General features: G+C 33.0%; 1 protein-coding gene across 26 annotated transcripts in view; it reads right to left on the bottom strand.

The window, feature by feature from the left end:
• LOC109057157 (neurexin-3a) overlaps positions 1-17825 on the bottom strand; it is a 270223-nt gene that overhangs the window by 19336 nt on the left and 233062 nt on the right. For all 26 annotated transcript variants that reach the window (XM_042742036.1, XM_042742019.1, XM_042742035.1 and 23 more), the window contains 2 exons: positions 12876-12965; positions 11189-11493 (listed from right to left, as the gene is read on the bottom strand). In XM_042742036.1, the coding sequence (XP_042597970.1) occupies positions 11189-11493; positions 12876-12965 (395 nt within the window). The remainder of the gene's footprint in view (positions 1-11188; positions 11494-12875; positions 12966-17825) is intronic.

Consider the following 17825-nt stretch of genomic DNA (forward strand, 5'->3'; position numbering starts at 1 on the left):
CGGGCTTTCATTTGATGCATTCCAGCCGTTCATGCCATACTGGGGAGAGAGGTGTTGTAATAATGTAAAATACATGGAAAATATATGTTTTTCGAACAACCTAGTATGAGAGCCTGTTCTAGTACACCCTCAAAACAAAATCAAGACCTTGTAAAAGAACATAATAGGACCCCTTTAAAACAAAAGTATTCTGAAGTAAAAAGTCATTCTGATGTTGTAATCAGTGGGAAAATAGCTATTTCTCATGTCATAATCACTGAGAACAGAATTATGACATCATAGGCAGTGGAAAAAGAACAAATTTTGATGTCACAATCAATAAAAAAGATATTCTCATGTTATAATCATTGGGAACAGAACTAATAACGGTGCCATAATCGGTGGGGAGAAAAAAAAAAAAAAAACCTATTTCTGATGTCATAATAAGTGGGAAAAGAACTAAATGTGGTAATCGGTGAAAACAAAAGTATTCTGATGTCATAATCACTTGAAATTGAATTAACTATGATGTCATAATAAGTGGGAACAGAATTGATGACGTCAAAATCAATGGGAACCGAGGTAATTAATTTGTCATAATCATTAGAAAAATAACTAATTATGATGCCATAATAGGTGGAGAAAGACATTCTGATGTCACAGTCAGTGGGAAAATAATGAATGATGTCATAATCAATGGAAAAAGAATGATGTCATAATCAATGGAAACAATGAATTAATTTCTAACTAATTTCATAATGAGTAAGAACACAGCTAATTCTGTTGAAACTTTGCAAAGAAAGTCTAATTGTTTAATTTTAACAACATTTGAGTACTGATATAAATACAGTGCGATCACAGCTCTCATGTTTAGAGCATACAGGTAACACTTTGGTGGCTAATTGAATGGATGAGACAGTCTGATTTAGCTAACCAAACAGGTCTAATTAAATGAACTTTCCAATGAAATAATTTACAGCAGTAGGGTAGAGCAGAACGGTGAATCAGAAATAGCTTGTGTGGCAGCGTATAGTCTTTCCTAATCACACTCTTGATTTGCTCGTAGGAGGTGAGGAGTTTTTCACCTACACGGGAAATACTGTAAACGTCTGTCATTGTAGCTTGACTAAAATATGTCCTGCTCTAAAAAGGTTTGCAAACAAACATGTCTAGAGAAACAAAGCATTTTATGTAGCAGAATGGGTTTAAATGAAATTATCTCAGGAAGAGCTGTGTCACGTCAAAGAGGTTTTAGAAGTTTATAAGCTGAATTGTGGGAAATACTTGTGCGATTTACATTTCAAATGAAATACGAACATAAATTAGAAGAAATCATTATGGTTTATTTAAAAAATACATGGATAATCTTTAGCCAAATCATTTATAATGTTTTAGACATTAGCATTTCATCACCAAACGTGCTATACACCACTGTTTAAAAGTTTGGGATCAGTGAGAATTTTTTTATTTAAACATTGATAACTACAGTATAAAAAAAAAAATGTTTCTTAAGCAGCAAATCAGCATATTAGAATGATTTCTGAAGGATAACGTGACACTGAAGACTGCAGTAACAATGCTAAAAATTCAGCTGCAGGAATAAATTGCATTTTTAAATTGATTAAACAGTTATTTTATATTGTAATAATATTTCACTGTATTGCTGGATTTTTTGATCAAATAAATTTAAATGGTGAACATAAGAGATTTCTTAAAAAAAAAAAAAAAAATTGTCATCTAAATATAGGGTCAATACACAGTTTACTAACAGTTTGATTGAGTAAGGGGGAGATGCCTGCATTTCAAACATCTTCCAGAGGTTATCAGCAGTTATTAAGATAAAAGCTCCACTTATTATGCAATTAAGATAAAAGAAAATATCTAGTTAGTTGCTTTAGTCACCTTAACCCTAAACGATTCCATGTAGCTTCAAAAAAGAAGGCAGACAAAAGCAGACATTAAAACAAAAGTTTGCTGACACTGGTCCTCAGATAATCATCTCCTTTCATCCCTCCTGTGGGTTTCTCTGGCCTTGATGCTATCATGTCTATCTCCACTTTGGCAGTACAAGGAGTGAACAGCTTGTATTACAAACTGAATCAATAAGAAGTGAGAAGATCAGTTTCAGAATGATTCAGAGAGTTCCACCTCTCTGATGACAGCCACTTGACATCTTATCGCACATCGTGTTTTCTCCAAGAAAAAGGCCTGAGTGGTAACAGAGGCATAACTATATGATGAAAGGACATCGAACACTTAGCACAGAGGAAAAAAAAACAAAAAACAAGGGATCTTCTACTGAAAGAACACAATATTTCAGCAATGTTTTAATTTGAAAGCCCTTTGATATGAGTATGATATGATATGATCAAGATACAATCAGATAAATAAATATGCTATTACTTTGATATGAATATATAAAATTTAACCAACTATTATATCACTAATATATCATACTACAATCATCTTATATATATATATATATATATATATATATATATATATATAATTAAAAAAATCTTATATAAATCTTATTTAAAAATATTCTAAATATTTTCATATGAAAAAAAAATCTATCAATTATCAACTACATACAGAAAAAAAAAATGGTGTAGGATATACTTTGCAATTATTTGTACAATTTCCCTAGCAATTTGAGTGAAAACTACACTGAATTAAACACTGAATTATACATGAAATTTTGAAGCAGAAAATCTGAAATAGTATTTTCTTGTTAAACTACAATACTACAATAATCTTAAACACAACTTTGAAAAATCTTTGAAATAAAAAAAACTGGCAGTTGTGCCAAAATTTTAGTTTTAGGCAATTTTTTTGTGTTCAAGTACACTTAAAGGTATTATTCAGACATTATTTTAACATTTAGAATATTTTAAAAATTTATTCTTGCGGCTGAATGAGTCTAAATGCCTGCTTCACTGAAGTACATCTTTCCCTCTCTCTTCATTTCTCTCTTTGTACCTCACCTGGCTATTGACTTTCTAAGCTCTCTTTGCTCACTACCTCTTTGCACTAGAATGGCCTGCAGCAAGGACTCACTCCAGAACACTTCATTTTGTTTTGTACTCTTGACTCTTTTTTTTGTGCTGCACGGCAAACTATAATCGTCACGAGCTTACGCTGAAGCTTTCAAACAGCCACCGTTCATCTTCCTGTTTACACTGGAACAGTCCCGTGCCTTATCTTTAATCACTTGCTGGCTGAGGAGGGCAAGGTCGCATGGGACCTTATGACAAACTATCACCCTGAGCACTCCTCTTTGTGTCCTCGCTAAAATTAGAAAGCAATACACAGTTTGTTTCAATTATAGATTCAAATCTAAAGTGGTGTCTTTTATTATGCCGTGCCTGTTTAATTTGAAGAGGGGATGGAAATGGTCTTGGGAGATAGAGAGGTGCGTGTGTTAATATCTGGATGATAGAGGCAGAAGACAGTGCAATGGCACAGGAACACTGACTTCAGACGGCATGTACAAGCCAGATTTCATTAACCAGATACCTTAATATCAGAATATGAGGAATCTGTCCTCATGAGAAAACATTTTGTTTTTGTTTTTTAAATATAAGTAGTTATACATTTTATTTTTACAGCACCTTCCATGCATAAAATGTGCTTTAGAGAACAGAGGATAAATAGAGAGAAAAAGAAAAAAGAGAAGTATAAAATCCAGAGATAACATTTCTTTTAAATATTTGAAACAAGTTCAAAATATTTTCATATGTAATCAAAATAACTAAATATTTACACTCTATTTATTTAAATGATGTATAATAATAATAATAATAATTATTATTATTATTATTATTATTATTAATTAATTATCAGGTGTAAGCAAAAGTACATTTTCAAAGTGAAAATTGTGTTGCCATTTATGCTTCATTAATTTCTTTAAAAATAATAATAATAATAAAAAATTTATAACTAAATATGTAAACACTATTACTCAAATTATATAAATACAAATTTATAATAATTATTATTTTATTTAATTAATAAGTATTAATTACACTACAAATGTATCCGATGTAAAAAAAAAAAAAAAAAAAAAAAAAAAAACAAGTAGATTATCAAAATGAAAATGATGTGGGTATTTATCTGTTTCATCGATTTCACTAAAAATATAAAATATATATTTTAAATTAAATGTAATCAAATTAAAAACAAAATATTAAAAAGCTATTACTTAAAATTATGTATAATAATAATCATAATAATAATTACTACTACTACAAATAATAATAATAATAATTCTTATTATTTTCAAAATGATTGTTTATTAGAAATTATTTACTATACAAAGTATATTTTCAAAATGAAAATGACATGGTTATTTATTTATCTGTTTCATCCATTTCAATGAAAAAAAATATTTTGTGTTAAATGTAATCAAATTAATAACTAAATATTAAAATACTATTACTTTAAATGATGTATAATAATAATAATAATAATTGTAATCCTATTTTCTAAATAATTATTTATTAGAAAGAAAACAAAGTAGATTTTCTGAATGAAAATGGTATTGATATTTATCAGTTTCATTTATTTTATTATTTCTCTTACAATATTTTTTTTTTTTTTTTTTATTATAACTTCATTTTATTAAAGTACTGCAATGATTTTGTACATCTATGAAAAGTCCTTCAAAACATTTCTGACCAAATCACTTCTGTGATAGGTGCAGTACAGAGGAGAATCTTTGTTGAGATGCAGCCTAAATGCCACTGCTATCGTTATGCAAACTTGTCTGTTCCCAGCAGCGCCCCTTGTTTGTTACTTTTATTTGGTATCACGCCTCAAGAGGAAATAAATTGGAGTAAAGTGAAACTCGATTCACATTTCAATACACTACCGTGGCCAGGAGATTGGACTCACATCATCTACCCAATGAGCGCCTTGATACGGCTCCCATAGCTTTGGCCCTTTCAACTACGGCTGCTGCGCATTTCAATAAATCAAGGCCGCCGTCTCTTAGGGATAGCGGCGTCTGCCCACGCGTAATATCCTGGTCCCACGTGGCTCGTCAGCACCTTCTGAAACGTATCAGTCCTCTGCACCACAGCCGGCTGTCGGCCGCCTCCAACCTCCATATAATTGGATTCTAAACACAACTCTGGAGAAATATTAGTCTTTATTGTGGTAGTGCAGCAACTCCCGTTGCTGACAGTATTTTTTCTGTCTCAGTGGATCGTGCGGTTAACCCCTGAACTGTCTGCCAGCTCTCATGCAGAAGAAAGTGTACAACTTTTAGTTTATGCTAGACGTACTGTACCTTAGCACTTAGTTTTTATGTTTTCTAAACGCAGACTGTTATGCGTGCACGGTGAAAGTCAGCATATGCATTTTTGTTCAACTTTTTCCATTTCGATGGAAACTAAATTCTGTTCGGTTAAGTGATAATTAGAAGCTGCAGTCCAAAACTGCTAAGCCTCAGTTAACTCTACACTTCATCCATGAGGAAGCAATTAATATGCAAAAATATCCATTAGTTGTTCCCATTGTGGACAATTACGAGGGTCCCAGTGCGGCAGCTTAATTAAATCCACAAAAATCATGTTGTTTCTGTGAGGTACATCACAACGTTGCAGTAATTTGTTTGTTTCTCGACATATCCTCCCAGTAACAACACAGCAAGACATGTTAGCTGCTGTGCACAGCAGATGCATGGTGACAGATAACAATCCCTGGAATTGGCCACATACGTGTCTTACATAGATTCAGTGTTTTACAACTTAAAAACAGGAGCGTAAATACTTGTCAAGACCAGCCATCTGCATTCACTGCACTAAATAAGAATTTGAGCATTCAGTGGTGATTAATCTCTAAATCACATTAAACAGTCTTTTAAATCATTAAATTGCATTAAAGGGATAGTTCACATCAAAATAAAAATCCTGTCATAATTTACTCACATTCATGTTGTTCCAAGCATATATGACTCTTTTATTTCAATAAATCTTGACTGGAGCACCTTAAAATATCATACAGATATAAAAGTAGTCTGTATGACTCATGGGATTAGACCAAGACCTGTAAAGCCATAAAATGGTTTGTCTGATAAACAAACTGATATTTAAACCATATTTGACTCATAATTTTCACCTCTAGTGGGCTGTTAAACCGGATCAGTAACAAATGATTCACACTGGTTTTGTAAACTGGACTAACCGATCCATTGAAAAGAACTAAATCAAAATAATGATTTGTTCACAAATCAGACATCACCACTGTACTTTTTATATTATTTGAGGGAAAAAAGACTCAAATTTTAGCCTGTTTTTCACAAAAAGCATTCAATTGAATTAAAATATACATAGCACCATAAAAGTATCACTTTTGAGACTTTTATGGAGCTTTTATGTCATTTGTGATCTTAACAGCACCAGTCCTGATTCATCATCAAGTCCTGTCTTACTCCATTATTCTCTTTCACACAGTTAAGCTGAAACATTAATAAAATCAACACTACCGTAATATGCAATATCCATCCTAATGCCCAGCGCATTAAATCATTCTGTCTGGGATCCTGTTTAAAGCAAATAGAGCACTTATGACAACATGGCTGAAAGTGGGCTAATTCGAAGAGAAAATCCTTTGCTGTGTCTCACTAAGGGTTTGATCCCCTCTGGCACATGGTTCTTTAATGTACTACATTTCAGCAGTGCAGCAAAGGAAAAGGATTTGATGATTTTGGGATGGAACGACCATAAATGCCCCAAATCCCTACTATTAGAGGCCAAAGGACGTATGAGACCAAATGTAGTCCCTCAGCTTTCCGCAGACATGAAATGAAATTGCTGCCCTGAAATACATATCATTATCCCACCCCTCTGATATGAAAATGTGTGCAGCTCAATTAACCTACCTTACATCAATGATTCAGATGCCCAGAGGAAAACACACCCCTCATGTGTGAGGTTTACCATCAATCCAGCCTGGCAAATAATCTCAGATTCATTAATGAAATAAAGATAGACCTTGAGGTAAAGAAAAAGTCATTTTTTCCTCATTAAATCCAACTACTGCCTACAGTAGCTAGGCATTCTTCTGAACATTATCAGGTTAAAATCCCTAATTTCTTAATGTTTTGGGCTTCTAATTTTCTAAAGCTAACTTTCTCAACATGCTGCATAGTTCTTCTGTCAGCATAAGCCAAGAAATCACATTTAGCTGCATCTTTTCTGTTTCTGCACCTTTCCTAAACATGATTAAAACAAGAAAAACCCTTCCTTGTGATCTGTCTCTCAAGACTTCTCTTCCAGAAGGATTTCTTTGAAGAACAGCAGAGCGTACTTAAGCAAACCTCGAAAGAGTTATACGCTGAGATCCGCACAAGCTTGGCTTCTTTACGTCTCCACAGCCCTGGTCTTAATTAAGCCGAATAAACCGTGCAGACCTTGTTCCAGTTCAACACAAATGCAAATGGCTTAAAAATAGATCTCTCATCCCAACACAATACATATAGGGGATTGCAGTTTACAATTATATTCCTTCCCCAACTGTAACAGACCACTTGTTTACTGATCCTGTTTGCACAAATTAAGATGAGAAAGCAAACATGACCAGCAGCCTGTTGACCTACTAGACTGATCGGAATTAATGAGAATCCTCCTGCCAATTCCACTCAAGTAGCTACAATCCTCCATTCATCCTCATGATTGTGTGTGAGGCCTGCATTCACTCTTAATTCTCATTTCAAACTCATCACTCGACATCTTACCGCCAATTTTCTGTTAATATAAAAACCATTTTGATGATTTGTTGTTGCCCATATGATGTTTATAGCTATTTTGTCATTGCAGTGACAAAGGAAAATGAAAATGTCAAAAAAAATTAATGGAAAATGCTATTCATTTCAACGTCAGCCTGAACAGAGTAATAGTGACTAAAATGAACACCTGAATCTAAAGATGGGCCAATAAACGTGGGACGAGGATTTAAAAAATGGATTCATAAATAAACACGTTAGAAACAACTGTGGGTGTATTATTATCTTTTTCCAAAAGCTTAATTCCAGTCCACATGTTAACTGACGCCAACAAAATGACTCACTCTAATACCATCACACGTCTTTCACCTTTTCATACGCAATATGTGACTGTTACTGGTTCATTAGATCAGATAACAATCTATGGCTGTGTTTTCTCGAACATCTATTAGCCTCATAAGCCAAACAAGACCCACAGCAGTGCTGTTTTCCAGAGTGCGTCACAGAGAATTGTTTTATTCTCAAGCGTGGCTCTGCTTCAGGCAGACGCATGCTCTCTTGTTACCGCAGCGTTTGCATGCGTTTTGCCTGTTTGTGCTCCGATTGTAATGCGGTCTGATGCTTCGCTGAGCATCTACGGTTTCCAGCTAAAATCAGACATGGTCAACTTCAGCTTTAATGTAAGTGGAAATTTCCATCTCCGTGGTTCGCTGTGCACTGGGATGCCACGTTTAGCACAGATATGCCGACATTCTGGCAATAACACCAAAAACAAATAACAGTTTTCTCGTTTAAACAAGATTGCATCATGCAACTGATTTGAAATGTTACTCTTTGGCTTAACTTTACGTTTTCATTTTGAAAGAAGATGTTTCAATCAAGTAGCTCAAAATTATACACTTCCCATCATGCTTTGCACAGGGCTTGCAGATAAATAGCAAGACTTGTTAATGTTTAATGTACTATTAAGTTAGAATTATAGTAAAAGATTTTCTGTTATGTTGGTGTTTTCGGGTGAGTTACCATTGTGATGAACTGTCTAGCATATGCTTGGGTTGAGGACCTGCTCACAAGAATTCAAGTTGCCTTAATACAAATATCAACTCCACTGGTAGTGCAAAAGATAATCAGCAGCATCTTCATACTACCAACATCTAACATAATATGTGTAAAAAAAAAAAAAAAAAAAAAAAACAGTTATATTTAGCTTGCTAGTATGTTATTATAACTTGATTAAATCATGAACAGTGATTCCACACAAAATCTCTACTCTACTAATTAACAAAAGGGAATTATTTGATTCAATCATTTACTAATAATTTGATTCAAGTGTGTGGATTATTTGGGTGGTTAAATTATTATTATAAATGGTTATATGATTAATTGAAACAAGTTAACGATTAAATGATAAATGATATAAATGATATGAATGAATGAATGAATGAATGAATGAATGAATGAATGAATGAATGAATGAACATTTTCACATTTTCTTTCAACTATGATGCAATTAACAAATTATTTTCCACAAATTTAATTAATTAACCAAAATTATGCATTTTGAATTCAACAAATGATCTGACTAGGAAGAACATGTTTGTAGTGCCAATTCTCCTAGCATTAGTCAGTCGCAAAGTTTCTTCATGCGGTCAACTGTGGGGGCTTCACGATTACAAATGACTCTTGCCAAAATGTGTCTCAGACACAGAGGAGACTGATGGCTTTAATATCACTTCCACCAGCTCAATTTGTACCAGGATGCCTATGAAATGGCCAGTCTAATCTCATTTCACCAAACCACAGTGTTTTATTGGCTCCCGGTCAAACTTTATGTGGGCAGCACTCTGTTTGGTTGTCAAGAGTGTGTGAATGAAGCTTTGTTCGCCTGCTCTCGTGTCTTTATCTAAAGGACGTGGAGAATTATAAACAATTCTCTTCGGTTATGAAAAACATGAAAACAAAAATGTGTCAGAGAGGCTCTCAACCTTAAAAAAATTAAGTCGTGGACACCGCTTGCTCTCGCGTTAACTGGAGCAAGTTGTTTGCATACTGTTGGAAAATCATTCAGATGCACCTGGTTGAGTGACTTCTCCTAAATGAAACAAAAGCCTCTGTTTTGCATATTTAGACTTTGACATCCCACACATACACAATGTATTGTTGTTGCAATGTGTTTACCCTGTCCACATATGTGACATACATAACCTGGGCACGGTACAATCATTGTTTCTGATTTCAATACCACAGTTAAATTTGCATCTGCAAACTCAAAGCTGAAGAAATAGGTCTAAGCTTGACAAATAAGCTCACTGGAAATCATTGGATCAAACTGAGAGCGTAATAAATTAAGAAGAACGTTGTCAGCAGCACTGAGATGTTCTGCAGAATGGAAGGTGTAGCTGTGCAGAAAACCACCCAAAAATCCATTCCGGAGATTTATTTTCCATGTTGTGTTGCAGGAAATTTGTGTCCTCATTTATTTGAATTGTAAATCTGGGCCAGACGTTATTTGTGGTGTAGTTCCCAAATCAGAAATGATGAGGAGATGTAGGCACATATGCGAAAACACATGCCAGTCGCATAAACACAGCATTATGTTAAAATCATGTCAGAAAAATTTGTCTGACCAGCTAGCAAGGAAAAATCAGTCGTAGACCAATTTATGCTGAAACTTAATGACTTAATGACAAGTTAAAATCAGTCATAAGGCCCATTCACTATAAGGAAAATAAAAATAATGTTTAAAAAAATTCTATGAGAATAGGAGTATAAAATATTCAATGATGCAGAAATTAACAATTGATCTCTTACAAATTAAATTACTGAATCACTCATTAGACCAATAGTTTTATGCAAAAAAAGTTATAGTCAGTCTTAAGACCCTTTCACACAAAGGACTTTAACTATAATTATTATGATAAAGATAGTTTTAAAAATTGTTCTAATTTTATGAGAACAAGTTCACACAACAACTATAAATTGATAAACAATAAAACTATAAGCTATAAAGCTGATAAACAATAAAAATCAGAATCTACTCAACATTAAAAAGATTGAGCACTTAAACTAACAGGCGACATAATTCATCCGTTGATGTAACAAGATATTTTATAAGATAGAAAACAAAAACATAGATGAATAGCACTAGACTAGTATTTGCCTATAGCCCATTGTAGGAAACAAAACAGCAAAAATAGCAGATATGAGCTATTATTTGTCAAGCACAACGCAGTAAAAACTTCATTGCACATGCAGCTTGTGAACAAGATTTATATGAATTTATATTAAAACAGATTATGGCAGGCATGTGGCCCACTGATGAAATTTCAGAAAAGCAGCTGGACACTAATATCTTTATTTTTATAGTTAGCATCCTTGAAGTTCTTGAACGGCCTTCAGATGACTAACTTATGTTACTAGTCTTAGCAGTTCCCACTGATGTCTTCATTTGAATTCGTGCTTGTGTCTCTGGGGTCGTACCTGTATTGTGGGTGGAGTGCGGTGTTTTCTCGTGGTGGTGGTGGACATGGTGGTGGTGGTCTCGATAAAGGTGGTGGACATCTCCGGGGGGAGGGCCGTGGTTCTGGCTGAACCTGCGGAGGGAACCTCCCCCACCAAGCGGACGCTGCCATTGATTTTGATGTTAGGGTTGCCCTGAGCAGCCATGTTGAGCACTTTGAGGCCGTTGTAGTAGAGTCCGGAGAGTTGGCCCTGAAATGGCCTCTTGCGGTCTGAACCACCAATTCTTATCGTGGCCTGGGTGTTGAATATCGTTAACTGCCGCCCTGAGGATGCAAGAAAGATCCAGAACATTTTATGGTTATGGGTCGGTATAAGAGCACAGAATATCTTGTTTGGCAACAAGATTCATGTCTCTTTTAGGCACTTAACCTTCCCAACCAAAGTACAATGACTTAGATGGTTGTGCTGGATCACTTTGGCTTAATTTTCTTCCAAAATGCTCAGGGTTATACTACCATGAGACACGTCGTAAACATTTGGAGGGCCGGACTATAAACCAAACCCATTATGTGTCCCTGAATGAGTCTAGCTACAAGCTCATGATGGCTGCAGTAAGTTTTACTATAATTGCCTCTATGAAGAGAGATCACCCATACTATTAAAAAACTAAATGTCGTATGACTGGCATATGAATGCATTCTGAGATAAGAGAAAGATTAACATGATAGAGCCATTCTTACTGTAAAAATGCTGAAAAAGTTGTCTACTGTAAAAATGTCTTGGTTATAAACACATGGTATAATGTACAAATCACTGATTCGTGGGACATACAATATTAAAAAAAAATAAAAAGAGATAATAATTGTTGGGGATATATTTTTGATATAGTAAAACACTGCATTTTAGATAATTTTGAAAAAAGAGAGAAAATAAAAGGATTATTTGTGCTGAGAACATTCTAGCAATTATCTCTGAATAATATTAATGCAGAATTGTTGCTATTTTCAAAACTAATGACAGATGAAACATCGTTTTCAAACATGTTTTGTCATATGTCTCAAGAATCAGTGAAAATAATAGACAAAATATTCTGTGGTTGTGAATAAAAGCTTTGCAGCATGACACAGATCATAATTCAGAAAGAAAATGAAGTAAATAAACAATTTCTGAGTCCAGAAATCATCACTTCACCTAATTTCTTGAGTAATTCCAGTCATTATAATGAGGAGGGCTACTGATGATATGCAATTAATATCTGAAACAATAATCATGCTGGCGATTTCTTCCTGTGCAGCCACAAGCTGCTGCCTGAAACAGCTCTTGCATTTCACTAAACCATGTCTGTCCACCTTCCTTTATATCAGCCAGAAAGTCAAGTGAAATTTATGTTAATGTTAATTTGTTTTAATGTTTACATTTAAAACATTCATAAAAGGTTTACTAGGCCAATCCTGAACCATTAAACAATGTATGTATTATTTAGTCTGTCTTTAAGATCAATACATAGATCAACGAGCACTGAAAAGGCAAAACAAAAGTAAAAATGTGATGGGTGCAACACAATATACAATATAATTATTTATCTATATATTATAAATAAGTGAATTTAACTAAAGAAAAAGGGTAATATCTACAGTACATATATTAAAATAATAATAATAATAATAATAATAATAAAAAAAAAAACTAAAATGGAGGAAGTTACCTTTCTCCTGAAGCCATTCCTCTACGGGCCGGGCATATTTGAAAGGAATTTTCTTATTGGCCATTTGAATTCTCTCATTATCGCTGTTACCTGAAGTTTAAAAGACATCTTTAAGAATCAATAATAAGAATCAATAATCACGGTTAAAATACTCATAATTACATTTTCTGTCAATATTTTTATTTTAAGTTATTTAAACACTTTTAGAAGAGTTTAGTCATGTAAATTTATGTCCTTTTTTAATGCTGTTTGTGTTCATAGTCAGTTAATTTTCTTCTCTTTTTTTCCTCCAGTAATGAAACACTATTTAAACTGCATGTCTACTCCATCTTCTCTTGTAATTATATCAATCATCACCAGAGTTAATAAAAACATATTTATAATAAATTTGGTTCATCTGTAAGAGATGCATAATGAATGCCAGCAGATTAGCTGCCTGCGGTCAATCCATCTATCCATCAAAAGATGACAGCATACACGCTTTCATGCTTCACATACTTATAATTATATACACATTTATCTGCTGATTGGTACTGATGCTGGTCAATATTTAAAATTTTTCACACAGAAAACCACATCAATAGTCATAATCATACAGCACTATTGACAAACAAGAACTAGACAGCAGCTGCTTCTGTTTTTCAAAGCCACGGAAATTATATAGTTGTGAAATCATGTTTGATGAATGAGCTGGAACCAATGGGACGCAAAAGCGAGGCGCGGGCCTCCACTCACGAGATGTGTCTGGGGATGTTTGTTTTAATGGCAAGCCCAAAGAGCCATGCTGATATTCCATGCGACTGTGGGCTCGTGGAGACACAGCAGGAAACTGATCAGAGGGGGTTCTGGATGTCATTTGAGGACAGGGGGCCGCAACATCGTGCTGTTACAACAATGACTTCGAGTGCTAAGGGTGGCACGACACTGCAGGATGTTGTGTGAGCCAAATTTTAGGACTCCAAGGAGGCGTGTACCAGGGGGGCCAGCCTAAAGGGAGCCTCCATCATTGGCAGAGCTGTCTTCAGACAGCAGGAAGTGCAACCAATACCCTCAAAACCCGGGAATTCGAGTCACACACTTCAGAGGCCCAACCGCTCGGAGGTAGAGGAATGCCAACTAACAAAACAAAACAGTTTTATGTTGCACAAAAGGGAAGGATGAGTTCTGAGACAAATCTACTAGCAACTGTACCTTCTTTACTGATATGCAGAAGACAGAATGTAATGCAGTATTGGAACATCGAGTAAATTAGGGCTGCACGATATATCGGTATGTAATTTACTGTGATATGACTTAACGCGATAGACAACGCAAAGGCTGTGATTTATTTTAATAAATATATACCTACCCATTCCAAGTGAAAACAAATATATATATATATATATATATATATATATATATATATATATATATATATGTCATATATTTATTTGATGGCAGTCCATCAAAAAAGCCTGACGACTTAATGTTTATAAAAAAAGAAAAGAAAAAGAAATTAAGACGTTAGTATTAGTATTGTAACTTTACAGTGTACTATAGAGAATCAAAACTTCAAATGGGATTTGAAACAGTAAAATAAAATAAAATAAAATAAAATAAAATAAAATAAAATAAAATAAAATAAAATAAAATCAAATAAAATAAAATGACCAAAAGTTCAATGACAATCAAAAACGGAAGAAAATAACTTTCAAAATTTAATAGAAAAATAAAATAAAAACAATTACACTGAAAGTGAAAAATAAAGCAACAAAATTATTAAAACCTTAAAAATTAAAGTGAAATCAGAAAATATAAAAATAAAAGTTTTTTTTTTTTTTCTAACTGATATTTTTAATTTTGTGGTTCACTTCATAGTTACTGAAAAACATTGTGTAACGCACGTGCCCAAGGGTAAACACCTATAGTTTCCCTATTTTTTTTTTTTTTTTTTTTTTTTTTGTTTTTGGTTCAGAACATGGAAAGAAGTTTTCAAAGTAAAAAGTAATTACATTTTTTTTTTTTTAATTTTTAATTTTTATTTTCTATGCAGATGCACTGCCCAACAAAATCACCTTAATCATTCTAGATTCAAAATAAAGCTATTCAAGTCATCTGCTTTTTTTTTTTTTTTTTTTTTTTCCAACAAAATCACCTTAATCATTCTTAATCTGAAATGACAGTTTTGTCCAGTATTGTGCAGCCACAGAGTAAATGACACACAAATGACACTGTCTCTTTAATGGGGCACTGTCAGAGTAACCACAGTTAAAGCCACCCGTGTGACCTAACCTGCAACCCTTGTGTTACAAGTACAGACACTTAACCATGTGGCAGCACCGCAGACAGATGTTGCAGGTGGCTAGCAGGGGACGCAAGCACTGTACATGTGGGAGGGCAGTGGGACAAGAAGAGAGCAGATGGAGAGAACGAATGGGATGCTTATTATCAGAGGAAAGAGAGAGTACAGCCGACTGAAGCCATGACCTCTCTCAAAATCACACGCACCACACACATAGCTTTTTCCCCATCCCTCTTATTATATTCCCAAGTCCCAAATTCAGTTTTACCCTGGTAAAGAATGTGTTGTGCTCTAAATAGATCCTCAAGAGAGGCAATGTCAACTGCTATCATTCTAAGCTCTGCTGAGGTGTTAGGGTAGTCTGATGGTGGAAACTCATTAAAGATGGGCTCATCCAGAGCTTTGGCTCTGTTATAGACATCACAACACTGGATCCTAAAAATAAACCTCATATACAGACAGTTTAAAGGAGTATTTCATCCAAAGATTACAATTCTGTCATCATGTACTCACCTGGAAGTTGTTTTTAAATCTGTATGGGTTTCCTTAAAAAATAGTTAAAACAATAAAAGTAAATGGGGTCTAAAACAACATTGGGTATTTTTATTGTTAACTAAAATTATTAAAATAATTTTTATTTACTGAAATAAAGCTGAAATAAAATCCAAAATAAATATTAGTTGAAAGAAGTTATGAAATTATGAATTATAAAATAAGTAACATAAGTTATTTATTTAAAAAAAAGGATAACAATGAAAAAGCACATAACAACATTACTAAAACAAATTAATAAAATACAATATAAATATTAAATAAAAATTATACTTTAAAAAATATATATTTTTTAAAAATATAAATTTGACTAATTACTAAAAAATATTATTAATACTATTTTTAATTACTAAAATTACTAAAACTGAAATAATAAATCAAGTAACAAGTTTAAAAATAAAAGAATAAAAATGTCAAAGCACATAAAATTACTTAAATTAATAAAATACAATATAAATATTAAATAAACTAAATTACTAAATTTGACTAATTAATAAAAATTATTTTTAATACTACTTGAAATTAAATTATTAACATTACTAAACATAAAATTATTATAAATTAATTAATATAAGTTTTTTAAAAAGCACAACCAAATTACTAAAATAAAAAATTAAATTAAAATAAAAACCAAAAATATGAAAGCTGATTCAAAAAATATTAAGTATTATAATAGTATATAAATAATTCTAAAGTAACACTGCATTGGACCCCATTTATTTTTATTACATAGACAAAAACATTGAGATATATTTTAAAATATCTGAACTGTGATGTGTGAGAGATGAAGGTTCAAGCTCAGTCTTAATTGTGCCCCAATTCTGTTTTCTTCTCTACTTTTCATGCCTATATAAGCATTACATAAACCAAATGATTTAATATTAAAAACCAAAAATGTAAAATATTTTAGGAGCTTTGTTGTCGTTTTTTTCAGGACAGTAGTGGGGTTAAGGATGGAGGACTGCCTGGTGCACACTCATTTGTGGATTTGTGCTGCTTTGATCCAGCAGTACAGAGGGCATGACACCTTTTCTCATTCCTGAGAACATGAAAGGCTCTTTGAAAATGAAACAGCACTAGGAGGTGTTAACATGGCACAGGATCACACGCTGCGGGGGAGTTTTACTCCTACTGTGATTAAGTTTCACAAACACATACAAGAATGTAAGATATCTGCATTTTAATTCCCTTTAATTCTAAATTAGAGGAACCCTTAATGGCTCTGCGGTACCACGAGTGCATGCCAAAGAAACCCTAAACTGCTGCCATATTTAAAATGTATGAGATATTTCATTGAAATTGTTATATTTTTGTATAATCAGACGTGATAAGTGCGGCTCTCTCTCTGTGGAAAAGGCTGCTAATAACAACAACTCAAAATAATTCATGAGAACAACTGTGTGATTGTGAACATTCTCCCTTTGTAATCCAGCAGTGTTGTTTGCAGTTGTTCTCGCCGGTGATAAATTGCTACGGGACGCCATTGCCATCTTGCTGAAAACAAATATAGCTTATTGCATGAAACCATCTGCCTTGCCAAGTATTATTTGAGCCTCCAAAAAAAAAAAAAAAAAAAAAAAAAAAAAAAAAAAAAAAAAAAAAAAAAAAAAAACTCATAAACACTACTGTGTTGTGTTTCACAGTGACAAATTGCTGTTTTGTGTCTATTTTTGGAGGGAAAATTCATTGAGAGAAGGCAAAAAAACTTCAAGACAAGTTTTAGGGGCCTGATCCACTTATATATATATATATATATATATATATATATATATATATATATATATATATATATGCCACTGCCACTGAAATAGTTATCCATTGTTGTTATTGTTAACTAAAACTAAGATAAAATAATTTTCGTTAATTGAAATAAAGCTGAGATTAAATAAAAATCTAGATTTTAGACTAAAAACTTAAATTAAAATTGGAAATGTTGCCTTGGCAACTACTGAAAATAAAATGCATTTAAGTACTAAAATTACCAAAACCAAAAGTTTAATAAAAAATATAATATATAAAAATAAAATATTTTTAAACAAATCTCAAAATTAATAATAATGACAAAAGCACATAACATAAAAAATACTAAAAGTAAACCTGAGTTAAAAATAAAACAA

Source organism: Cyprinus carpio, chromosome B17 (assembly GCF_018340385.1).
Source record: "Cyprinus carpio isolate SPL01 chromosome B17, ASM1834038v1, whole genome shotgun sequence".
Classification (NCBI taxonomy): Eukaryota; Metazoa; Chordata; class Actinopteri; order Cypriniformes; family Cyprinidae; genus Cyprinus; species Cyprinus carpio.